This window comes from Thermobia domestica, chromosome 5 (genome assembly GCF_964235325.1).
Source record: "Thermobia domestica chromosome 5, izTheDome1.hap1.1, whole genome shotgun sequence".
In the NCBI taxonomy this organism is placed as follows: Eukaryota; Metazoa; Arthropoda; class Insecta; order Zygentoma; family Lepismatidae; genus Thermobia; species Thermobia domestica.
In genome coordinates, this window is record NC_137458.1 from 59123531 (window position 1) to 59151302 (window position 27772).

General features: G+C 36.8%; 1 protein-coding gene across 2 annotated transcripts in view; it reads right to left on the minus strand.

Moving 5' to 3' along the window:
* LOC145685927 (uncharacterized) overlaps positions 1-27772 on the minus strand; it is a 196326-nt gene that overhangs the window by 14629 nt on the left and 153925 nt on the right. For both annotated transcript variants that reach the window (XM_081758701.1, XM_081758700.1), the window contains 3 exons: positions 18774-18941; positions 826-971; positions 37-302 (listed from right to left, as the gene is read on the minus strand). In XM_081758701.1, the coding sequence (XP_081614827.1) occupies positions 37-302; positions 826-971; positions 18774-18941 (580 nt within the window). The remainder of the gene's footprint in view (positions 1-36; positions 303-825; positions 972-18773; positions 18942-27772) is intronic.

Here is a 27772-nt window from a genome sequence, read left to right on the forward strand (position 1 = left end):
TTTAATTTCACTGAGCAGATAGGATAGTAAACTTACCTCACGACGAAAATTCTGTGATATCCACTTTCTTTTATGGCATCCTCCATAATAATTTTCAATGCGCATGTGAAAAGATCATCAAACGGGTGAGGCTCACTTAATTTTATGTTCTGATGATGGATTATTGCATCTTGCCTCTTGTAACCCAGTTCTGTGGAGACAAGTACCACTTTAACATCGCGACACCTCACAAGATTTTGTACCCATTCCATTGGACTTACGCTGATTTTATCAAAATATTTATCATCAAAACAATCGTATACCTGAAAATAAAAACGACTCAAAAGTGTGGTATAGACGATTCACTTTTTCTCAATAATCATAATTTAATATTTCAATTAACATAATAGTGCTTTCAAAATTCTCCAATATATTCACTACTATATGTGGCAGTACATCACAAATACAGAATATTGAAGACAGACACGTACAAATAAATAATATACAAAGAGAAACTAATACACAAACTTAATCATATATTATATTACAAGTAAGTAATCTAAATTGAATCATACTCCAACATGAAGGATTTTCTTTATTTATATTAGATTCCTTTATCTGCTTGATTTCTATCTTTAAATGTGACGCAATTAAGTAAATGGAAATGCTCTATATTTAACGAACTTAAGTAAATGGAAATGTTCTATATTTAACGCATTTAAGTAAATGGAAAGGCTGTATATTTAACGCTATTAACTAATTTGAAATGCTTTATATTTAAATTCCTATAGGCGATGATAAGGATGAAAATTTAACACTAACATGAGAGTAACTACAATAACTTACTTCACACATACACAGTCTTTTAATTTCTTCTCTGAAAATTTTCATCAACTTCATAAATTGAACGCAGTCCCGTGAATATACTAATAATACTTTCGGACTCTTCTTATTTTCATGTATTTCAGTGAGACACGTTTGTTCTTCATCGCCTGGAAAATAAATATGATACATTAATTGTACAGTTAAGATGAAGGATGTTATAATATGATGAAACCTGTTAATTTGTCTACAATCTGTTTTACAGAAAATAATTAATTTATTTAATATCAGCGCCCAATTCATTCAATAATAGTCATTTGTTTAGAAATTTATAAATAAACTCTATTAATACTTGATTAATGAACAATGCTGACGGCGATAAAATTTCTTCCCGGTAAAAGTGTGCTTACTGAATAAGATTATCACCTGATTTATGTTGCGCAAAGGACACATGTTAAATATATTATAATTACCTTTTCAAGTGTCTTAATGGTTTGGTTTCAGCAAATTAACTGGCACACTATGAACCTTATACACTGTATCTAGACTAAACTACATCTTCATCCATTACTAGTAATTACTGCAAGCTTCAGCCTGCAGGTTTCTTTTACTGGAAGTATTACACATACGTATCGTGTGTGTAAGGAATTCCCCCACATTCTTTTACATCATTTGGTGGTTGATTGGCGTCCTTTTCAGTACCGGGGCTATATGAAACGTGGACCTACAGTTTAATGTGGTATCTAAATTTCAAGGCTTCCACCGGAAATCCAACCCTGGACCACGTGCAATAAAGGCACGCGCGCGCTGGCCATTTGATCAACGAGGAGGGCTCACTTTTTTGTGTATGCTCTTCCAAATCACTTATCCATGAGTGTAACTTCAGTCTAAATGTTTATTTTGTGTGTTAACAATTGCAAGTAAATGCATTCAAAAGTTCCTGAATCAGTTCCTGTAAAAGATCCTGTACTAAAAGATCTTAATACTGTAATATATAGGAAATTTTATCTAGCACGAAGCATTCCATCCTGAAATCTACCCACTGTTCAAGCTACTTATGCTGGCAAAACTTAAATCATATTTCGATCTGTATCAACACTTACCGATACATCTGCAACGCTCAAAAAATGAAAATGAAATCTTTGAATTTTACGAACCACGATTATGCCGGCTAGGCTAAAGGAGACGGTGACGATAAGAAATAAATGAAATAGTGGAATGAAAAAAGTGGAAGAACCCCGAGAAAACCCACGCACACGGTGTTTGTCCACCACAAAGTTCACTTGGCGCGAGCTGGGATATTTGCAACGCTCAGATTCCCTACCTACCTGTCCCATTACAACAGTACATTTGACCATGCTTTCTGTGTATTCTCAATATCCTATTCCCCGATTCTTATATATTGATCAGAAAAAAAGATGAGCACATATATTGCCGTCCTGGTCTGAATTTGTGTATACGGCCCCAACTTTAGTTTCTATTGCTCTTATTTCTATTTTTATGAATTATTTTCTATTTTACTTTAGATTTATCTCCATTTTCATATTCTTTTATTTTCTATATAATGTTTACTTTGAATCTTTTATCCTCTTTCTTTATTGGTTTTATTTATTATTATTTCTTATGATTTAAATTTTCTATTCTTCTATTCCTTCAATTATTATATAAAACATATTTTTGAATATTTTCTTTTCTCTTCTTGTATTTTTAAAATGCAACACATCCGGTGAGTTTTATACTCCTTCCTGAAGTCTCTTTACTTTTAACCCAGCAACACTATATAAAATACAGAACAAAAATAAAGAACTAAAACTGTCATTAAAAATAATAATTTAACCTCTTTATTTTTGTTCTGTACTTTACATAGGATGTTAAAATAATTATCCCAAAATATTATTAACGTTTAACGGAAAAAACTTTTGTCCAAAGATATGGCATTCACCAACTAATACATCTTACTGAGTTGAATGAAATGATATCGGTAAGCGTAATTTTCATGCATAGTTTTCAAGAAAAACTATTTTTTTTTCTTGGAAGGCTAAACATTGATGCTATACAATAATCACGGAATTTATTAAAGGGTCAATTCACATGAAGTGAAATACTATTTTTTTTTGGGGGGGGGGTTGTTTCATATATATATGTGTATATATAAATGATCAAAGGGTGAACCTGAAAGATGTGCACAAACTCCGGGAACTGATTCGTGACATCAAAAGAAGACAAGGGCTTTTTGTCTCCTTTTGATGTTACGAATCACCTCCCGAAGTATTTAACAATTTTTTGTTCCATTTTAATTGATACGATTGGAGTTTCGATTCCAAGTTCGCATCCCTGTCACTTGACCAGAATTTGACAATGCACGGGGACTATCGGTCTTTTTTTGATGTCACGAATCACCTCCAGGAGTTTGTGCACATTTTTCAGTTTCACCCTGTATTAGCAGTACAGTAATAAGTATAACTACCATGTACACCTTGTCTCAAAAAGGTTGAGCGCATTCTTTATTGCTGTTTCGAGGCAAAAATTTTCTAAGTCCAACTTCGGGTATCTTCGGGAAAAAAGTAAACCAGGTTCGAACCTCGAAGCCAACCTTTGCAATCGGGAAAAATCTTGCAGATGTGTTTTTCTTCTTTTAAATATAATAAGACTTGTTACCAATTATATATAAAAAAGCAACATTGATTGAAATACTTAATGATACAATATTTCAAAACTGTATTAATGCCAGCACATGCTTGTTTGTCATTTTGCTCTCCATACTTAATGGAATATTTAGATACGTAAACGAATCTTTCCATATGTAAAAGAATGGTGAAAGTTAAGACATAGAACATTATTCTCTCCTGAGTACTAAAATAAAAGTCAAAGTAGAACGAAAACAGCGTTTGCAGTGGATATGAATGTAATTATTATCTTAAATACCGTTATATATCGCTAGAAGTATTATTCGTGGAGCGCTTGTGTTAGCTCAGTGGTACGCCGTTGGATTTCAAATCGTAAGGTCGAGGGTTCGATTCCCATCTGAGTCAATGTTTTTTATGAAATTCTATTTTCCGCAATGCATGAAAAATTACATAAAATAATTACATTAAAATACGTCTATTGTATATATATAACATACAATCATTGCAGAACAAAGTGATTATTATGTTTAAAATATAACAGGTGTTCACAGTACGTTGGTATTCTATGATATATGTGAATGTTAAATACAAATTAAGAAAATAATATCATCGCAATGAATAAATTATGTAGTGTATTTATTTGGAGCTATTTGTCATCGGAAGTTACTTCTGAATTTTCTCATTACAGCAAGTGATTTACGCTTTCTGAAAGGTAAAGAGACTATTCGGGTATAAACAGAAATTATTATACAAACTCCAATCTTCGTTACAGACACAAAACTCCCGATCCCCAAAACTATGTAAACAGGAAATTTACGAACACGAAGTCATGTCTAAGAGACTTATTTATACTCGAGCAAGAAGGCAGAATAGGATTTCTTTCCAAAGGATTTCAGTTCAATAATCTGCAAGGCTTTTGTATATGGATGTGGTCCCTTTCTCTCCGCCAATATATATAAAGTAAAAGCGATCGATATTAGTGTCGAATCCATAGTTCTCGTTGTTGCAGAAATTAATAATTTCAACTCCGAAAGCGTTCAAGTCCAAATTTAACTCTCATCGTAAAGCTCCTTTGTGGTTAAGCGTATAGCGTACACGCTTTCGGTGTGGGAGACCCAGATTCGGCCCCCAGCGAGAGCTCATGTAGTTCGCGTTAATTAGTAGGTCTACGTCTTATATAGCCTCACTGCTGACGGGACGTTAAACTCAAAATCAATTCAATTGATTCAAAACCCATTATTATGGCGGGCGATAAAGGATGAAAAATAAAATGTCTCAAGTGACTGAGATTAGTGTCAAATCCATAGTTTGAGTTCGTGACACTGTTACAAACACAATGTCATTTAATGCCACGTTTTGGTATGAGCGACTATGCCTCCTGGATTTTGAATTTACAGGAGCAACATCAAAAGCATTGCTCACGCAACTCTAAATGTTTTGATGTATGTATACGTGTATATTCCAGCGAAACTCCGGAATGTCTGGTGCAACTTTTACCTAACATGGGAGACATATTACTTTCAATCTAAGGAAAAAAAATATTGTGGAATTCAGATACCTCAAGGGATTGAAGTTGGGAAGAGTGGCATGTAAAAATAGTGTAAAATGACTGATTGTAGAGTGTTATCCATTGTTTTCTCGGTCGTTGAGATGAGTAGTGAGGCACTCAATGGCGTTATATCCAAATTCATCCCCATCTTTACAGGATGAGGGGCTTGGAGATATGATTAATAAAATGTAAAAACTTACTTAAATATTTGTCGAAGTAATAGTTTTCTGGGGTCGCGAAAGCGTTTCTAATAACTTTGGAATGTAGTTTGTAACCACTTCAAGATGGGCTCTTTAATCATATCAATTTCTCACCTTAAGAAGAAATTACCATCTCAACTAGTATATGTATCAAGCTACCCTTTGCAATCGAGAAAAAATTGTGTAGATGTATGTTTCGTCTTTTAAATGATATACTAAATGTAAAATCAGAGATTGAGTTGGTCGGTGGGTCAAATGGGTCAAGATTTATAAGTGGGTCAGTGGATCGTAGGTCAGCAAGGCGTGACCCACTGCGAAACACCATCACTGTCACACTGACCCATTGACCCACCAACCCATTCTGCTCAGTGCCTTCTAGATAGCATTTTCTGAACACTGGCAACTTTGTCTACGTTTTACTTTCAAGACCTCCATTTTTCTTCTTTTTTTTCATTTGGTTGTAATGAAGAAAGAAGTTCAGGCTCTTTTGGATTTTGATATTTCCAGTTGTAACAATGGCAATAGGACTTACTGGTTGGCTTTTGAGGTGCAGGCTATGAGTTTTTAGAGGAGCTAACTACTGGAAAAAATTGGTTTATTACAAATATAACCTCTTAAGTCAGTAGAGAGGATGGCGTGGATAATGGATCAAACTTAATGACGATGTATTTTAGTGGGTCGGAGTTGGTCACAATGGTTCAGAGTTGTTTATAGTTGGTGGTGGGTCAGAGTGGGTCATGGTGGGTGAATGGGTCACGTTGGGTGTTGAGTCATTGTGGGTCACGATGTGTAGTGGGTCAGTATTTTGTGGATCAAGGTTTCATTGACCCACACCATCTCTTGTCAACATTGCACTAAACAGGAGTTTCCGAAGGTACGCGTCGGCGATTTTCTCAAATTTTGCACATAGATAGTACCCCACCAGAAAGCAATAAATCTCGAAACGGGTCACAGTACCATCTCACAGAAATCGAGGTAGAGGGATTTGTTTGATTGGCTAAATTAAGACCTCAACAATTTATCCTTCTACAAGCGAGATTTTCTTCATCGTTTCCGTGGCGAAGTCAGAAGAATATGCGGCAAGTAAACTTAAGGTTGAAGGTTCGCGCCCACCTTGGGATACTTTCTTTTTTCCCCTAGTGTTTTTTCACTCACCTGAATATAAACGAATCAAGCATATGGGCGATTTAACATATATTGGGGGAGAAATTTTGTGGTTCGTTGGCGTTTCGTTGAGTCTATGCCGCTGGTGGTATAATTTTCAAAACCGAAGTGGGGCCACCACGGATCGTAGCTGCGGGGTCACCAACTTTTGGAGAAATGTCGCCAGTTGCGCATCGGTGGTCCACTGACGCTTACGACATGGGGGCTTGTATCTGAAAACTAAGAGAATAAACAAGCATGGTATCCATGAAGCCCGTTGACACTAATAAAAGTCTGAAACGATGAAACAGATGTCAACACCGGAAAACATGTATTTTATAATTTCAAAGGTACCCCGTGTCGAGGAAAAAGATTTGCCCCAAGGTTCCCCGGTGGGTCTCAGGAGGGGTGAAACTCAAAATTTGAAAATGGTAAGGGGAATCAAGCAGAATGTCATTTAAAAGTATTACTAAAATTTTAAAAAAATGGTAAGAGTCCCGAGTCTTTATGCTAACTTGTGCAAAATAGCGAGCGTTCAAGATGGTAATAAATTCTTCATTGAAAACTCCTTGACCACCTCTACAAATGTGAAACGGTGAAACTACCCAGAAGAGGTAAACACTTGTCTTACCATTGCAAAAGTATAATGCACCAAGGTAAAACAAGAAGCGACCCATTATGGGTTTATTACATAACTAATATTAAATTCTACGTTCCACGATTGTGTCTTTAAGCTAAAGGACAGGGTGATTGCGAATTATGAAATTAATGGTAGAATACAGAATTGACCCACAACCAACTATGAACCACTCTGAACCATTGTGACCAACTCCGACCCACCAACGTAATCAACTCTGACCCATGATCCATGTCCTTCTCTCCATTGACTAAAGAGGTTACACTTGAAATAAAACAAGACTGTGAAATTTTCACTTATCGGAGTTTGAATTCCTACCGTCAATCGCTCAAGCACCGCTCTGTTACAATACCGGTGGATCTGACCTTTACGATATACAATGGTAAAGTGTTTCTCATCTTCCAAATTAAGATGAATTTAAATTTATCACATATAATTATTTCTTTCTTGGCTTACATATACATTTCAGTAGAAAACAGGATGCAATTTGAAAGTATCAAATCAAGATAAAGTAGACCAACGTAAGAAGAAAAGAAAGAAAAACTAGTTTTCCATATAATTAAGCATGCCGTACTAATTTGAAATGCTCATGAAATTAAGCTTGGAATACAAATATTATGTCTATTTTTCTAACAACTTTATGGTTTGATTGCCTTATGCTCTGAACGATCCATATATTAAACACCAGCTTCAGCAATTATTATATTAGAAAGCAGTGGGTATAAAATGCAAAGGACTGTAGTTTTCATTCCTCAATTAGTTTTTCAACTAATATCAATTGTTTTCGATAATTTTTACAAATCAACCCACTACCAATTTCCAATATATAGAAAATCCCCCCGCTCATAAAACACATTTTTAAAAATGCCAGGACACGTTCTGTTTATTTTTAGTAAAGAGTTATATACTGAATTTAAGCTCTCTAAGTTGAAGAGCTTGTAAGATACTCAGTTTTTCCAAAAATTCGGACACCTACTCCCCATTAAGGATATGTGTTATAATGAAAGTTATATGCGTATGATAACTTCCCTGTTGGGATTGGGGCCTGATTATATACCAAATGTCATTTCATTTGACTTTGCAATTTGACCGTGATAATCACGCAGACATAGTTATTTTCAGTTTTTTATACTAGGTATAATAATTCATATATTACAGGTGATTCAAAATTGTTTTCCAGCAGTTAGCTCCTCTAAAAGCTCACAAGCTGTATCTCAAAATTGAACTCCTATTGCTATTGTCACTCTTACAATTGCAAATATCAAAATCCAAAAATGCCTGAGCTTTTTTCATTAGAAATGGAGATTCAGAAGAAGAAAAATGGAGATATTGAAAGTAAAACGTAGACAAGCTCACCAGTGTTCAGAAGATGCTGTCTACAATTCGCAGAACAGAATGGGACGGTGGGTAGTCGGGGGTCGTTTCGTCCAAAGATATTTCGTCCAAAGGATTTTCGTCCAGAGACATTTAGCCCAAACACATTTGGTCCAGGAACATTTGGTCCAAATGGCAATTTCTCCAAAGAACATTTTGTCCAAAAGACATTTGGTCCAAAGGACATTTCGTCCAAAACACAATTGGTTTAAAGAACATTTCGTCCAAAGGACATTTCGTCCAAAAGCCAATTGGTCCAAAGGACATTTCGTCCAAAAGCCAATTGGTCCAAAGAACATTTCGTCCAAAAGCCAATTGGTCCAAAGAACATTTCGTCCAAAGGATTTTCGCCCAGAGACATTTAGTCCAAACACATTTGGTCCAGGGACATTTCGTCCAAAACACAATTGGTGCAAAAGACAATTGGTCCAAAGGACATTTCGTCCAGAGACATTTAATCCAAAGACATTTGGTCCAAAGGGCATTTCGTCCAAAAGACAATTGGTCCAAGGGACATTTCGTCCAGGGATGTTTAGTTCAAAGCACATTTCGTCTAAAGAACATTTGGTCCGGTAACGCTTGGGGGTCAAGGGTTTGCTTCTATTAGAAGAGTAAAAGTGATGCATATAACATTATGACTCACAAGTAATACCTCCCAAGTGTAACACTCAGATTTTGAAAAAAAATAGGCAGGTAGATACTACACACAAAATAAACGAATACGTGTTTTTTCCGCGGAAAAGTGGCTTTAGGAGGGGCAAAAGCCCCTACTCAAAATTTTGAAAGTTGACGCCCGAAAGACAAGAATAGGTGGACCGAAGTGAACGAAATTGTGCACAGATATTGCAGACGTAAAATGAGGGAATACGTGTTTCGTATTTTCCTGGAAAAAAATGGTTACGTGGGGCACAGACCCCTCCAAACCTTTGATCACGAAATATCAAAAGTACTAATAACAGTATGTCAGATGTGTGTAAAGAACATGAAGAATTGCAACGAAAGTTTGAGTAGGGACAATACGCAAAAAATAAATAAATACGTTTTTTTTATTTTCTGCGAAAGAACGGTTTTAGGGGGCAAAAGCCGCCATCCAAAAGTTTGAAACTTGAGGCCCGAAAGATCACAAGAAATGAACCAAAGTGAATGAAATTGTGCAGAGATATTGTAGGCATAAAATGAGGGAATACTGGTTTCGTATTTTCCTGAAAAAAAGAAAAAGGTTTGGGTGGGACACAGACCCCTACAAAACTTTGATCGTGAAACATCAAAAGTGCGAATAACAGTATGTCAGAAGTGCTTAAAGGACATAAAGAATTGGAACGACATATTGTGTAGGGACAATACGCAAAAAATAAACGAATGCGAGTTTATTTTCTGAGGAAAAACGGTTTTAAGGGACATAATCCCCCACCAAAAAATTTGAAATTTGACGCCTAAAAGGCAAGAAGAAGTGTACAAAATTGAATGAAACTGTGCACAGATATTGTAGACGTAAATTGAGGTAATTGGGTTTCGTATTTTCCTTTTTAAGAAACGGTTGCGTATATCAGGGACCTTTTAAACTGTTGATTACGAAATGTCAAAAGTGCAAATAATTATATGTCAGAGGTTCTTAAAGAGTATGGAGAATTGCAACGAAACCTCGTATAGGGACAATTCGCAAAACAATAAACGAAACGTGTTTTAATTTGTGCGGAAAACAGTGTTGGGGCCTAGGCCTTCTCCGAAAAAAAGTAAATATTACCGTAATAGCGCAGGAAGTAGTGGACCAAAGCAAATGAAATTGTGGGTAGACATTTTAGAGACCCTATATAAAATAAGGTCTTTCCTGTTTCTGAAGTATCCCTATCCGTTTTGCTTCAAATTTGGCACATCAACAGCAAACAGGAAATTAATCGACACGTGTTTTTGTTTATGCGGAAAAACACTGTAAGGGTTAAAGGTGCCTCCTGAAATGCTATAAAATACACTATACTGTTTGTACTTGTTGTTGATTTGCCAAATTTAAAGAAATCAGATGGAGACACTTGTGAAACACAAAAAGCCTTATTTTACGTATTCAATATCTACATACAATTTCATTCACTTCGGTCCATTTCTTCTTGGCTTTCGGGCTTCAACTTTCAAAACTTTGGGTGGGAGTTTTTGCACCCTATAACCCTTTTTTCGCAGAAAATAAAAAACCCGTGTTCATTTATTTTTTGCATATTGTTCATACACGAAGTTTCGTTGCAATTCTTCATGTAAATTTAGGCACTTCTGACATATTGTTACTAGCACTTTTGATATTTCATGAGCAAAGGTTTGGAGGGGTCCGCGCCCCACCCAACCATTCTTTCTAGAAAAACACGAAACCCGTATTCCCTCATTTTTCGTCTACAATATTTGTGCACGATTTCATTCATTTCGGTCCACTTCTTGCCTTTCGGGCGACAACTTTCAAAATTTTGGGCGGGGGCTTTTGACCCCCTAAAACCGTTTTTCCGCAGAAAATAAAAAAACACGTATTTACTTATTTTATGTGTAGTATCTGTCTGCCAAATTTTTATCAAAATTGGAGTGTTACACTTGGGAAGTGTTACTTGTGTAGCTTCTTATTTCTAAAGGAAATTTTGAAATAGAGATTTATTCCGCAATTTTCTTTTCGATAAAACAAATATATGTTGAGATATTCAGGAAAAACGTAAACGCCTGAAAACTAAATGGCCACCTTTCTTTGCTTTCATTGATAATTTTACAAAAATACAGTTTTAGCTTCGCAGAAATACAGTTGTAGCTTCGTTGGTTAAGGAATTCACCTCCCAAAATGATAAACAACCCTTTGAAGAGCATACTCCCTCTTCATTTGCGGACAACATTGCCTCCGCATGGTAATGTGAATCTTGTATTTGGTTTGAGACTTTGCAATGGATATCTTAAATGTACTGTGCTGTACCGAGAAAATTAATATGAAAGCAAAAGTATATACTATATTTGCATAAGGAGTAACACTGAAATAAAAATACAAGACAAGTTAACAATTCTGGTTTGTCATACAACTCACTAATTATGTAGAAACGTCTGCCGAAGTTACACACTATCAATAGTCTACAAATAGAAACCAGACTTGTGGTTAAGCTGAAAAGATACGTATATTCTACACGAAATGTTCCAACTTTCATCTTATATTTGTCAATCACTTTTCACAATGTTGCAGCCAAGAATGTGACTGTTTAAGAGTATTATCTTTGGACACTAAGAATATATTTCACACATGTGTATTTTTCTATTCTCAGTATTTCTTCAAAGATACTTGACACATAATTTTTCACTTTTCTAACACAAGGGTTTGAACACCTAATATTTAACTTACTCAAATTTAAACTTCATTAATTTTAGTTACCGGTACTTATTTTAGAACTATTTCATTCACAATATGAAAATTTTAGATGTCATGTTAGCAGTTATTACAGCAACATACTTCACACTACAACCTTTCCCTCACTCCTGTTGTTCGGCCATGTTGTTTTCAGGCGTTTACGTTTTTCTGAATATCTCAGCATTATTTGTTCTATCAAAATAAAAATTGCGGAATAAATCTCTATTTCAAATTTCCTTTAGAAATAAGAAGCTACTGAGTCATAATGTTATATGAATCACTTTTACTCTTCTAATAGAAACAAACCCTTGACCCCCAAGCGTTACCGGACCAAATGTTCTTTGGACAAAATGTGCTTTGAACTAAACATCCCTGGACGAAATGTCCTTTGGACCAATTCTCCTTTGGACGAAATGTCCTTTGGACCAATTGTATTTTGGACGAAATGTCATTTGGACGAATTGTCCTTTGGACCAAATGTCTTTGGATTAAATGTCTCTGGACGAAATGTTCTTTGGACGAAATATCTTTGGACTAAAAGGGTGGCCACCGGGTGGGCCAGTGTGAGTCACGGTGAGTGGTGTTTCGCAGTAGGTCACGCCTTTTGACCCACGATCCACTGATCCACTCACAAATCTTAACCCATTTCACCCACTTACCAACCGACCCACTGACCCACTCCATCTTTGATTTTAACATGTCTTGTTTCATTTAAAAGACGAAACATACAACCACATAATTTTTTCATCGATTGCGAAGGTTGTCTTAATATCATAATTGTAATGGTAATTTCTTCTTAAGGTGAGAAATTGATATGATTAAAAGGCCCATCTTGACGTGGGTACAAATTACCTTCCAAAGTTATTAGAAACGCTTTCTCACCCCGAAAACTATGAATTCGACAAATATTTAAATAATTTTTGAGATTTTAGTTTTAGCTCTCCCAAGCCATCATCCTGTGAAGATGGGGATGAATTTGGATGTAACCTCCATTGGGAGCATCACTATCCATCTCAACGACCGAGACAATTATGGATAAAACACTAAGATCAGTCGTTTTACATTATTTTTACATGTCACACTTCCCAACTTCCATAACTTCATACTACTACAATATTTTCTTCTTAGATTGAAAGTAATATGTCCCCCAAGTTTGGTAAAGGTTGTCCCAGACATTCCAGAACTACGCTCTCCTTATTAGATGTGCTGGGGGATCTTACTCTTACTGGAAGTTGAACTTAACCTTAAAGGTCATCAGAACTGCTCCCAATGAACTTGGCGACCACGAAAGATATGGGTTGTATACTAACATTGGTTATTTTCAATTATTTCTACATGTCACAAATTTCACAAACTCCTTCATTGTGTTAATGAGGGCTTAACTTACATGGCATCTGAAGTTCCCATCTTTACCTAAGAGACCCCCAAAATTATAGATTCGACACTAATGTAGGTCTTTTTTTATATATAATTTTGATGTCAGTCCCTTTCATTCCTCCTAGGACAGCAAACGGATACTGCCACTACTAGGACTAAATTTGGTCTTAAATGGCATTAAAATTTCTACCAATTAATTTAGCGAACAGTGCTGCATTTAGAAACTCGGCGACCCTACGCACTTTTGCTCTCGGCGCCCCCAATAACTACACATTTCTCCGTCCCTTGATCTCTAACTTACAAATAAAACTTAATTCGAATATGCTTAATTAGTGAATTTATTGCAGTTAAATATCACTCACTAGATGCTACAGCTACAATTACGTAACAAAAAATAAATGGGAAATATGTTCTGAATTATTTTCAGATTTCTTACGCTATCATTAAATATATTAGAATAGTAAAAGAAGACTGCTCATGAAATAGTATATTTGCTCTCGATTTTTTTTAACTTTTTCATACGAAAAAAATTAAAATTTTAAACTTTGCGCTCTTCAAATATGTTGCCCTCTAGGCACGGGCCTAGTTGGACTAATGGGAAATGCGGCACTGAAAACTTACGCTTCGACTCTAATATTGGTTGATTTCGATATCTTTTTGTCGCTACGTAACCACTCTGGGTGCTAATGGGAGCTTAATTGGACTTGAATTGAAAGTAGAACTGTTTACCTAAGCGACCACGAAACTATGGATTCGATACTAATATCGATCCTTTTCTAGCATTTTTGATATATATCCCGACAGTACTCTTTTCCAGATTGTAAGAAATATGGTTAAAATTGCTCTAGACATATCAGAATTATGTCGAAACACACACATACATCCACTTTCATATATATAAATACAGAGTGAGCGAGCGAGAAAGTGAGAGAGAGCGACCAAAGGCATCACAACTTCCACATTGCAAAAGCATATATCAGGTATTGAATTGAAAATCTATGTAAAGACCTTCTGCTGTGGCATGCTTCATAAGGACAATTCCAGTCTGCTCACGTGACCTTTGGGGTTCATGAATTTCTTGCGAGCGTTCCGACTTTGAATTCTCTGTTTATACCCTCTTTTTATGCCTCAGATAATTTTTCAAGAATATCAATGACATGCTGTAATACGAATGTTCAGAAGTAACCCCTATATGACAAATAGCTGCAAATAAATACACTACATAATTTATTTATTGCGATGATATTATTTTCTTAATTTGTATTTAACATTCACATATATCATAGAATACCAACGTACTGTGAACACCTGTTATATTTTAAACATAATAATCACTATGTTCTGCAATGATTATATGTTATATATATACAACTGACGTATTTTAATGTAATTATTTTATATAATTTTTCATGCATTGCGGAAAATAGAATTTCATAAAAAAACATTGACTCAGATGGGAATCGAACCCTCGACCTTACGATTTGAAATCCAACGGCGTACCACTGAGCTAACACAAGCGCTCCACGAATAAAACTTCTAGCGATATATAACGGTATTTAAGATAATAATTACATTCATATCCACTGCAAACGCTGTTTTTGTTCTACTTTGACTTTTATTTTAGTACTCAGGAGAGAATAATGTTCTATGTCTTAACTTTCACCATTCTTTTACATATGGAAAGATTCGTTTACGTATCTAAATATTCCATTAAGTATGGAGAGCAAAATGACAAACAAGCATGTGCTGGCATTAATACAGTTTCGAAATATTGTATCATTAAGTATTTCAATCAATGTTGCTTTTTTATATATAATTGGTAACAAGTCTTATTATATTTAAAAGAAGAAAAACACATCTGCAAGATTTTTCCCGATTGCAAAGGTTGGCTTCGAGGTTCGAACCTGGTTTACTTTTTCCCGAAGATACCCGAAGTTGGACTTAGAAAATTTTTGCCTCAAAACAGCAATAAAGAATGCGCTCAACCTTTTTGAGACAAGGTGTACATTAGAAGCACAAAACTAGTTTTAAAAATATATAATCCCAGGTCGGCCATTTTTGTTAAATGCCGTGTGCCAATTAGTGACTTCGCAGATGTTGGCATAAACTTGTATATATTAGGACTGGATTCTTACAAAAAAAGCATTGAAACAAACACCATTTTCTTCAGCATTTTCTCTTTAATTTTGTCTTAGCACGAAAAGCTTTAATTGAACCCTAATAGGTAAAAATAACTACTTAATTTTAGTATCAAATTATAACAAATTTAATTTTTTGTAGCTTAAGTTTATAATAAAGAGCTGAAATCAAGTTATTATTATTATTATTATTATTATTATTATTATTATTATTATTATTATACTATGTTACTATACTCACTATAGCTAGAACAACAACTGATGCTACCACGTGTGAATCGACAAACGTGTTCTATACTGATGTAATAGGGTGGGTTGTGATTGGATGTGATTGGATGGGTTGTGTATCTTCATTTGGCCGTCAATGGTTCAAAATCTATTACAGTGATTCCTATTCCTACTATGGAACCTTTCCCCCTATCTTCAATGAGATCTGTAATCGTGTTTCCACTTCCTGCAATTGACTCACTATTACATAAGCTGGAGATGAGTCTGCGAAAAACTTATTATTAGACATACAGGAGTGGCCCTGCGCAGCGTAGTCGCTAGCGTTCTTGCCTTTGGTGCGAGCAGTCCCGGGTTCGGTTCCCGGTGGGGTCACTCGGTCGAAAAAGTTTAACACGCTTTTTCAGGCCAGCCACCTTGAAGAGGTTTTCCTGGGTTCTCATTCACACCAGGCAAATGCCGGGGTGGTACTTAACTTATAGGTCCCAGGCCGTTTCCTTCCTTCCCCAACCCTTTCTTCCTTTCCTTTCCCCGGATTGTGTGCTCGCCGAGGGACGTCATCCCTCAAATCGTGAAGGGCTAAATGGCCTTAGATGCCGAAAGCCCAGAAATCTAAAATCCTAGACATACCGGATGTTTCAAATAAAACGTGCAGTGCTTATAAATCCCAAACGCCTGCAAACAAAAGGATGAAAGAAATTGAAGAGAGGACGCATTGAATGTAGGGCCCTACTTGCTCCGTTGAGTCCTGAGAGGCGAGGTGGGAGAAAGTCATCCAGAAATTTTAAATGAGGAGGTATATAATCTGATACATAACTAAAAACATGAAAGTTTACTCGTACTACAGTATCAAAGGGGAACGCATCTCCCTGATCTTCGTAGATAATGTCCCACACGAAAGAAGTTTTCCAACAAAAGATGTCTGCTTTCTCAAGATTGGTGTAACTTTCCATTTAAAATTTTCGGGTGACACCCTAGAGCACCATAACTGGGTCCCTGTGGAGCAAGTACAATGTTACATTCGATGGGCCCTCTCCCTATGCCATATTTCGTTCGTCCTTTTATCTTCATCCATTTATGATTTAAGGCAATGAGCATTTTATCTAAAATAGTCAATATAATTTTACTATTATTATATGCTTGTTTTAAACCATTAAACAGAAAGCATAAAATGTGCTACATGAATTTGTTTTCATTAACAGAATGCGAACATCTAGTTCACTTGAATCATTTTTAGAATTCCACAACAAAGAGACGCGGAAATTTATCTATTACTACCAGGCCTTCTGAACCATCGGGCACAAATACAGGAAATTGGGCACGTGACAGTAATACCCATCGTAACATTTTCATTTCAGTCATACCCAGTTTCTTCTCTTTTACCCAGCGCCGTAACTTAGATTTTTCCGGGGGGGGGGGGGTAGGAAGAGAAGCATTAATATTTGGGCCTACTAGAAAAAGTTGTTTTGGGTCCTCCAACAAAATTCGAGAATAGGCCCCTCCTTTCCATCTTTCTCTTACTCTTTGTGGGTCCTCCAGCATGTCCCTGGACCCGTTCTACGTGTATACATGACAAGTTAATTAAGGGGACAATATTGACAAATCTCAAAGCCATACGAATAAATATTATTTCTAGGGCCCCTAATAAGTTAGTAGACATTTTTTACTGAAATGGGCTCACGACTCAATTGTGTTTTATTTATCTTTTGTCTGCTGTTTTGTTTATGTAATGTAGTGAACCTGATGGAGGCTTCATTTATAATTTCATGTTCGTATCGTATATGGAGTAAGAAAATTTTGTCTTAAAGTGAAGCCCCCCCTCAAACAGTTGGTAGCTTCTCTGGGGGAGGTGTCAGTTGCCTCCTTGCCTCCCACAAGATACGGCCCTGCTTTTACCTTGTTGATTCCCCACGTTTCTATTCTATACAGCTTTGCGGATCTCAATATGATCTCGTAGGTGCGTTCTTTTAGTCTGAAGCTTATCCTTTTTTTGCAGGTGTTACTCGTGATCGAAGACACGCACGCAAAGTTGTATGAATCAGAAAATATACAAAAATCTTGCGACCAAAATGTTGCCTTCTAAAACCTCGTCGCATCATTTTATTCAGTGTTCTTTTTCTTTTTTTAAATTTAATAAGGAGTTTATAGTGTTCTTTATTATGAACCAGTTTCTGGAAAATTCATTTTATTTTGCGCAATCGACTAAAAGAAGTGCACTTAATTTTCATTTCTGCATTTTCTTTCATTTTACGATACAATGGACTCTTTATTCATGTTTAAACCTCATTCGTGGGAACCGAAGCGATAACATACTGCATATACATCATGATAATACTCCAATCAATGAGAGTGCATGTGCACACGGAATGAATAAAAATTTGTATGAAATGAGGGTTTGGAGATTACCTTTTACGCCTGGGTTCTAGACCCGTGGGCGGGGTTTCGTGAGAGAAGCGGGAAGACCAACACGCTATTGTGAAAGATGGCTGCTTGCTAATAACACTTGCATAGAAGAATCTCTACTCAGTTAATTAGTGATTTCTTTCTTGTTAAATTTTTTAAACCATTATATACCATGTAAGTATATAAACTGTAGTGTTGCAATTATCAAGAACAAAAATACAAAAACTTAAACCATATGCGTATTTGATTCAGAATTTTTCTCAATACTTGTTATATGCATAGTCCGCCTATTATAGGTTTCTTTATAGGTATTATGTTCTTTACAGTGAACTTCTATTGCTAAGGTTATTGCTTTTAATGTAACTCCTAATATTGTGGTTTATTGTGGCTGCTTGTGCAAATAGCTTTGTAGGCATTCAGGCTGCCATTAGTGAAGCTGTCAATGCACAGGTACTGTATGGATTCCAAGTTCGATTCCCGAGCTTGTTTATCACGTTGGTTTCTTTTGCCACCCGCAGTAATCATAATAAGTCTCTGGAGTCAAAATATCATTAATAATAACAAATTTAGCTAATATGGGACCAGGAATGCTTACTTTAGTTCCTAAAATCGTAAAAAAGGATATATAATGGATTTAAAATGGATATATAATTGTAAAAATATAATTAAATCTCCAATGAGTCTAATTTATTTGATGAACGTGAATTGCGAAGATGTTTTTCTCGAAAGAAGAGTTATATAAATGAGAAGTTCGGTAGTATATAAGTCGTAGTCGTAGTATATCAACACGCTCATGACTAAGAAAGGAGGGGTTCCTCAATACCGGAATGCTCAATAAGCAATTTATGATCCAGTTTTATAGGTTCAATTAATATACAAAACAGAAACGCAGAACCTTAAATTAAAAACAAAAGAACACCACTTTTCCTGAATATACTTACATGATGTATCTGATAGTGTAAGGGATTTTCTTTTTGTGTGCAAAACTAATGCAATACCAACAGCAACAAATACAAGAACTCCAATAATCAGTGCAACAATCATTACGGTATGATCACCAACCTCCAGTTTAGGAATAGATGGCTCCGCATTAGATGGTTGAGGTATTTCTGAAAATATTGAAAATACATTAATAAAATAATGTGTGTTAGCATCCCACTAGTTCTCATCTGAACTCTAGAAATTGCTAAATATCACGAATTAGAACTTAACAAGAGCTCTCGTTCTCGACAGGTCAACTTTACAGAAGATGCTAATTTGCAGGTATTATTAAAATATATATATTAAAATATATACATTTGCAGGTATATTATTTAAGATCTCTGTAATGTATGCCTTTCCAGATTGTCATCCGGAATCTTGGGATTTTTTTTTTTTCAGGAACATTTCAAAAGGGAAAAGCCTGTACTTATTCGTTAGTGATTATCAAGTAATCAATATTTCAGATAAAATAATACATTATTCTTCACCAGGTGTGTAAAACAGGAATATATCATCCTATGCAATAAATCTATCACATGTTATGATGCTGCAACTAAAGTGGAAATAATAAACTTATTTTTGATTTTAAGATACGAAGACGCAGTTTCAATAGCGGAGACACCAAATACTGAGAGACATAACATGTGTTCAACACTAAAATAGTAAAGTGAACTTTACCTGTCACTAAAAATAAATAACAAAACTACATACACAACTAATCTGACTAATTTCGTTAAACAAATATGTATTTGGAAACATTGTACTTTAGAACGCATTTTTAAAATATCTGTTAATTGACACTTCTATGTTGTGTTTGAGTGGATTGGAGAAATACTGAAAACACCCTTATACTGAAGAAATTAGGATTTTAGAAGATCTATAACATATAGTGTAAAGGAACAGAAACAAAGGGGCGACAGACTTATTGCTTGGGATAACTTAAGCCTTTTCCCATTCCTGATGAAGGACAATCGAGTATTTTGTTCGAAATATTGACTACTTGTCGCCATAATATGGGTATAGGCTAGCAAATTTGATTATAATGTTAAAATGTGTTTGTTATATTTTATAAGCAATTATTGGGAAGAGGTTAAAACGTTTTATCAAATTAATAGTTTTCTGCAATGGCATCTAAATATTTACTTCATTGCAAAAGAAAAGCATTTTTCTTCTTTTGTATATACAGTATATATATATATATATATATATCGGGTGTTGCAAAATAAGTGTTACAACTCTTGGGAGGTGACTCCTGCCACTGAGACAAGAAAAAAAGTTCTCTTCAACTTTCTGCTATCGGACATAGTTTCAGATCTACAAGGTGCCGAAAGCGTGGGAAAATGACTTTCGGACGCCAATAGTTCGGAAACTATCCAACATAAAGAAGGCGGGTAAAAAATTCACTTAAGAAGTCATACTTGTTCTATTGAATTTTGCATGTTTCACAATCCTACCGTGCACGCGCAAGGGATTCCCCAAAGGAACGTAGGGAGTCCCGGATAATCTGCCAAATGAAACTTGGTCTAAATGGAAATGAATTGATAGGCTTTCTACCAGGTAACAATAATTCGTTTGTCTTAAGTCGATATCTGGAATAAATACAAAATGGCAGACACCTTTATGCCCGTTGTGTGTGGTTGCATAATCGCTAGGTACGGATGCTGGCCAACAGTGACGTTCTGAGTATTAATTGTAGCGAATTTGTACTCAAATGCTCTAGAAAGACATCTGGAGTGTCGGTAGAGCATAACAGATGAAGCAGGGTGATTCACATGTGTGGAAACACTTAACGAAAAATGCCCAGAAATGCACTCATACTCAGTAAACGTAAGTTCAAAGCGTCGGAAGTGTAAGGATTAGCGTCAAGAACATGAAAGGCATTGCCAATTCACCAATAATATTCCTTAAAAGCGATGCAATATGATGTGCACGGTTGCATACCAACAAGGGTGCAACAACCGAGTCTAAGTTCAAATTGTGCAATGGACTCAGTAAGAAACTGGGTAAACTAAATGAATGTCACTAGTGGGATCGCATGATCGATATTGAAATGTTGTCAATGTGTGTGTTGATATCAACATGTAGCTAATGAACAAATGTCAACATGTCCCACTACTGCCGGGACATCGTCCCACGTGCGAAAAATAGGAAAATAACTACTCGGGTCTTGAATCTGAGGTCGTGGGCTCCCAGTAGGATTGGAAACTGCGACCACACGAGCAAAAGCGAGCGCTTTAGCCCTGAGGTTCGAAGGAGCCTCACTTTCTCTGTATTCATTTCTTTGAGGAGTACCCACTTGTTTGGCAAGCCCTCTTGTACAGCCTTCCGCCATATTTGTGTGTTTCATTTTGTTACTCCTACTGCACAGTTGTAAACAATCAGAGCTTTAAGACGTTTCTTCCTATTTCTCATGTCATTTTATTTTCCATATGTATGGTGTTCCAGCTGTAGTGTTAAATGTGCCAAATCGGTTCATTTTCGTCTTTGTCTTGGCATCTGCACTGTGTGTAAGATACGAATTTCTGGAGGTATTTTCCTATATTTCGAGTACGTCATATGTCTCATGACGTGGGACATGATACAAGTTTGTTATTTTCACGCTCTATCAGAATTTGAACCATGCATTAAGAGATTTCTTTTCATATGTGTCGACTGTGGGAGAATGTCCCAAACAAAGAGGGACATTGATACAATCGTGTTCTAGTTACGTTCTACCAAAAGGTGCATCAGATGTAATAGCAGAATGTACAACGTTATTTTCCTAGTTTTCGCACGTGAGATGGTGTCCCAGCAGTAATGCCACAAGTTAACATTTGTTTATTAGCTACATGTTGATATCAACACACACATTGGCAACATTTCAATATCGATCATGCGATCCCACTAGTGACATTCCTTTAGTTTACCCAGTTTCTTTGTGAGTCCATTGCACAATTTGAACTTAGCCTCAGTTGTTGCATCCTTGTTGGTATGCAACCGTGCACATCATATAGCATCGGTTTGAGAGAATATTATTGGTGAATTGGCAATGCCTTTCATGTTCTTGACGCTAATCCTTACACTTCCGACGCTTTGAACTTACGTTTACTGAGTATGAGTGCATTTCTGGGCATTTTTCGTTAAGTGTTTCCACACATGTGAATCACCCTGCTTCATCTGTTATGCTCTACCGACACTCCAGATGTCTTTCTAGAGCATTTGAGTACAAATTCGCTACAATTAATACTCAGAACGTCACTGTTGGCCAGCATCCGTACCTAGCGATTATGCAACCACATACAACGGGCATAAAGGTGTCTGCCATTTTGTATTTATTCCAGATATCGACTTAAGACAAACGAATTATTGTTACCTGGTAGAAAGCCTATCAATTCATTTCCATTTAGACCAAGTTTCATTTGGCAGATTATCCGGGACTCCCTACGTTCCTTTGGGGAATCCCTTGCGCGTGCACGGTAGGATTGTGAAACATGCAAAATTCAATAGAACAAGTATGACTTCTTAAGTGAATTTTTTACCCGCCTTCTTTATGTTGGATAGTTTCCGAACTATTGGCGTCCGAAAGTCATTTTCCCACGCTTTCGGCACCTTGTAGATCTGAAACTATGTCCGATAGCAGAAAGTTGAAGAGAACTTTTTTTCTTGTCTCAGTGGCAGGAGTCACCTCCCAAGAGTTGTAACACTTATTTTGCAACACCCGATATATCGGGTGATTCTGTTAGTCCGTATCAGGCCTTTAAATCGAAAACGGTACGAGATATGTACAAACTAAAAAACACGTATTCCATTAGTTGCAAAGAACAACAGAGCGAAGTAAACAGTTTCGTCCCGCAGGGTCCCAGACCGGGTCTAACTCAAAATTATCAAATGGAAAGAGGGGTCAAGTGGTATATCGCTTGAAAGCTCTTGTAAAAAGAAAGAAGCTACAACAAGTCCCGATTCGCTACGATCACCCTATGCAACATGGCGGCGGGTCAAAATGTCATCAAAAGTTGCATTGAAATGAATGTGAAAAGACACATATTCCAGTGGAATTGGCGGTAAAATTGCTGGACAGTGCCCGGTAGGCCTGGAGAGTTGTGGTGTTCATCATAAAAACACATCAGCGAGTGGTGCACACAGCCGAAATATTGAGTCAATGACACTAGTCGGTCGGGAGGAAACAACTGTTTTCACTTTGCTTGCACAAAATTCTTCGAGATGCGGAACGAGGCAAGCATGCTCTACCAATGTTTCCTGCATCTGTTTTGTAAGAGGTCTGGGGCTCTTCCCAGATCTTGACCTAGGTGTCCGCACAGGATGTGTGTTTGAAAGCCCTTTGTCGGTAGTTGTGATGCTTCTTAGGGTGGCCTCTCCCCTCCCAGACCTCCGACACTATGGGATCAAGGAAATTGAACACTGTATCCTCCCGACTGGCTAATGCAACGGACGAAATATTTCGGCTATGTGCACTACGCGATGATTTGTTCCCATGATGCACACCATAACTCTCCAGGGTACAGCAATTATACGGAACATTCCCCTGGGACATGTTGTTTTGCACCATTTGCTCGCATTCAGCCCAGAACCCAAAACGGCGGTATAAATAGATCTGTATTCTGGACTAGCCGTGTGCTATCCAATGACGTATAAATCTTGCCAATCCCCGAGTGTCACGTTGCGATCCTGTCCGCGTTATTGTGTTATTTCCGTTCGAGAATGCATTCCCCCCAATTCCCGACCTAGGTTTGAATGATGTCACAGCCTGGTTCGTCTGTATACCTATCTTAAGATCAGTGTTCCTCAGTAACAACAGGCGAATAATGGGATTGACGCAAGGTTCCAGCCCTGTCCTTACCTGCCCTTTTCTTCCATATGCGTCGTGTAAAAGTGAAATTCATGAGACACTAATGTCGTGAAACGTATAACTTCAAATGAAATACCGAAATGAATAAACATACACATCTTTGATAACGATTACTGCAACTGGATTGTGCTGTTTGCTGGTTTATGTTTGTTGTACAAAACATACGCCTTTCGAGAGAAACAGTCGCAGACAACCTTGAATTGAAAGGCACGAAAGTGAAGTACGCTGGAGCACAGTTTGTTCCACAGTAAGTTGAGTAGGCTTTGCTGAAGGGTCGTTAGTACGAATTCTAGTGAAGTACTTGTGCTGTGCAAAAGTAATACACGCTACGAATAGAGTTGTGTGTGTGTGTGTGTCAGAAGGCTTCCATTTCATTATAGAAGGTGGCACGTACTACCCTAATATCGTGTGTTAGTGCAGTGTCGGCTAAAGATAGCATTGTATTGGAGCAATACCATATACGAACGGGGAGGCATTTGACATGTTAATGGTGTTAGGGGAATGTAGGCAAAACTATAGAGCTGCAGCCCGAATCTATAACGCAAGGTTCCCACAGCGACAATCAATTTCCCATAATGTACTTGGACGGTTAGCAATCGTCTGAAACAAATAGGGCGCATACCACCTCAATATGGGGGTCACAAACATGCTCCAATTGTAGATGACAACGATGTTGTTATTGATGTTTTGGCTGCTGTCGACGTACGTCCTAATGCATCCTCAAGAGATATTGCCCGGAATCGCGCAATTAGTCAAACAAGTGTACTGCATATACTGTGGAAGCATAAACGCCACCCATATCATATCTTCTCGTGCCAGGTGCTAACAGATGCCGACCGTAATAAGCGCCTCCAGTTTTGTAATTGGGCCCGTCAGAAATTGAGAACAAACCCAACGTTTTTCAGTATATACGTGCTGTGGACAGATGAAGCAGTATTTACAAGTAATGGTCATGTCAATCTACACAATGCGCATTATTGGGCTGCGGAGAATCTGCACTGAACACTACAGATCGACCGACAAAGACGTTGGAGCATCAATGTGTGGGGTGGCATCATTGGAACACATGTAATTGGGCCCTGGTTTATTGATGGAAATTTAACCTCGGCTCTGTTCCATCAATTCTTGACAGAACATCTACCGCAACTGCTGGAAAACATCCCACTTCATTTGCGGCGTAATATGTGGATGCAATTGGATGGTTGTCCAGCACATGCTGCTCGTATATGCAGAGGTGCATTAAATACTTTATTTCCGCACCGTTGGTTAGGAAGAGGGTCCAATACTCCTTTACCTCCTCGCTCTCTAGACCTTACGTGCATGGACTATTATTTCTGGGGTCGACTCAAGCAGCTTGTTTACACGAATAGACCAACTACACCAGAAGATATGAGGCAACGTATAATGACCGTATTTCGAAGCATAGGAGAGGCAGAGCTTGAAGATGTGGGCTATAATTATTATCGCCGTCTGGACCGTTGTCTTGCTGTACATGGACGACAATTTCGGTAAAACGTGATGTAAAACGTGCTGTGTGAAGTGCACATCTGTTACATAACGGACAGCAGCCGTCTCCAAGGTAAATATGATATATCCTTTGTATGTTATGTGATGGTAAATTAATTCTTAGAACAACGTTAGACGTTTCAATATAATATGCTTACCTGTTCACCATAACGCTTCTATTTCCATACTGTGTATGTTACCAGTGTTGACTACGAGACGAGACAAGACAACACGTTTCAGTAGTGTCACGAAAGAGGACTGAACAGTCTTTGTAGTATTGTACCCGGAAAACGTATGTTACCAAGGAAATATAGCTGTTCAAGATGTTCAGGGTCTTCCCTCCAGCTCAATCAAACAACTGCTAATTTGGAGGTGGACCCTGCCTGGATATCTAGAACTGGTTACCGTGATATGTTGTACTTTTGAAATAATGAGACACTTGTTTTTCAGTTTTTCCGTCTGGCTGCCCGTTTCAGATTTATAGGGGTGGCCATATTGTTTTCAATGCAAATTTTGATGACATTTTGATCCGCCGCCATTTTGCATAGGGTGATCGTAGAGAATCGGGACTTGTAGCTTCTTTCTTTTTACAAGAGCTTTTAAGCGACATACCACTTGACCCCTCTTTTCATTTGACAATTTTGAGTTGGACCCCGTCTGGGACAGTGCGGGGGACCCTGGGACGAAACTTTTTACTTCGCTCTGTTGTCCTTTGCAACTAATGGGATACGTGTTTTTCAGTTTGTACATATTTCGGACCGTTTTCGATTTAAAGGCCTGGTACGGACTAACGGAATCACCTGATATATATATATTTAGGGTGGTCCTTAATTATATGGCGAAAAAATGGGCTCAATCGAAGAATATTTAACCGACCCCCAAGCGACCTAAAGTTTGAATGCATATCCCATATGTTAATATATAGGAAAAGCCTGGAAGCGGCTGAAGGGAAAGGGACCAAATTTTGGATACAGGGATTGGAAGTAATCCACATCTGACCTTGACAAATAACATGATGGCGGCCACTTTGAAGTCCGCAATTTTGTATTCGGACCCAAAATTTTAAATGGAAATGATGTTTTGTAACACTGTTTTTGGGTAAACTTTCATTATAAAAACACATCTTCCTATATTTTCAACTTATCTCTGGTCACTTAATTTGTTTTAGCTTTGAAATAATAGTTTATTATCTTTCAGTATTATTTTTTTCTTTATAGGTTACTGAAATATTAATAAACTATTACATACATGTAACAAGGAAATAATTATATATGTTGTTATATAATTACATCCCGTCGAAATACACACCAACCTATATTGAAATTATTTATATGAAATGAAATTATATAAACAATATAATGAATGTTTAAAGTGATAATAAAAGAAAGCTGAAGGCTGGGGATAACTAGCCAAATTCTACTGCATCATTAAGCCAATTTTTGTAGCATCTGGATACTTTTTTCTGTGTTCACTGACTATCTGCAATATGTATTGTTTCTCTTTTTCGTCCTTTGTTAAAATGTTCCCGTATTCTTGTATTAGTTTCATACCTCTCTCTGCAACATCATTCACCACTACAATGTTTTTCAATGTATTCAACCCACGTTGAAAGTTCATATCTTTTTTCCAAGTAGATGGGCATGTGCATTTCTTTCTTTACTTTATGATTTAATTCAAATAAGGGAAACTATTCAACAATCTTATAAATCTGCAGCCCGTACAGAGATATAAACTCACAGAATATTAAGTTTTATTACTTCGGAGCTTTTAGTTGATAATTATTACATGTTCAGAAATAAGTGGAAAATAAAGACAGACGTCTGATTGTCGTCAAAAGCTACCTCAAAATGATATATCATACTAGGTCATTTCTATTTAAAATTTTGTGCCCGAATCCAAGATGGTGGACGTAAAGATATGCCTCATCTCGGTCACTACTCAGTAGAGATGCAAGGGCTCGGAAAAAAAACGGCTTTTTTGAAAAAAAACTCGGTTTTTTCTGCTTCGCTTTTTTGCTTGGGAAATTTTGGGCTTTTTTGAAAATACTGCTTTAAATTGATAAAACAGACTTTGTATCGCTTCTCTATAACACAAAAAATCATTTAATTAGTGGTTGGTGCTGATAATAATATAAAAAATCGAAAATAAACTATGAATTTCGAAAAAATATTTCAAACAATTTTTCTTCAACATATTTACATTATGAATTTCACAGGATTAACCAATGTATACAATAAGAATTTTTTAACCTCCTATATACAAAAGTAAGCAGAGTTGGCAAGAACCGTGGTTGTTTTTGAAAATGCCAAAAACCCGTTTTTTGGGGGATGTTTAAACCAGGCTTTTTTGATTTAGATTTTTTGCTTTATGTATTTATATTACATATTCATAGAAATAAGTTTGTTTCGCCTTGATGTCATTATGCAACAGCGGGGTTATGCCGGAAGAACTCCCATAATCTTAAAGAAGTGCGGTCAGTAAATTTCTTAAGTTGAGAATCTCCCGCCCTAGCCATTGGGAAAATCCCGTCATTTCTTGAAATGTAAGACAATAACGGGAAAATCCTGTTATTGCTTTGCATGTAAAATTTAAAGGTCAACGTACCAT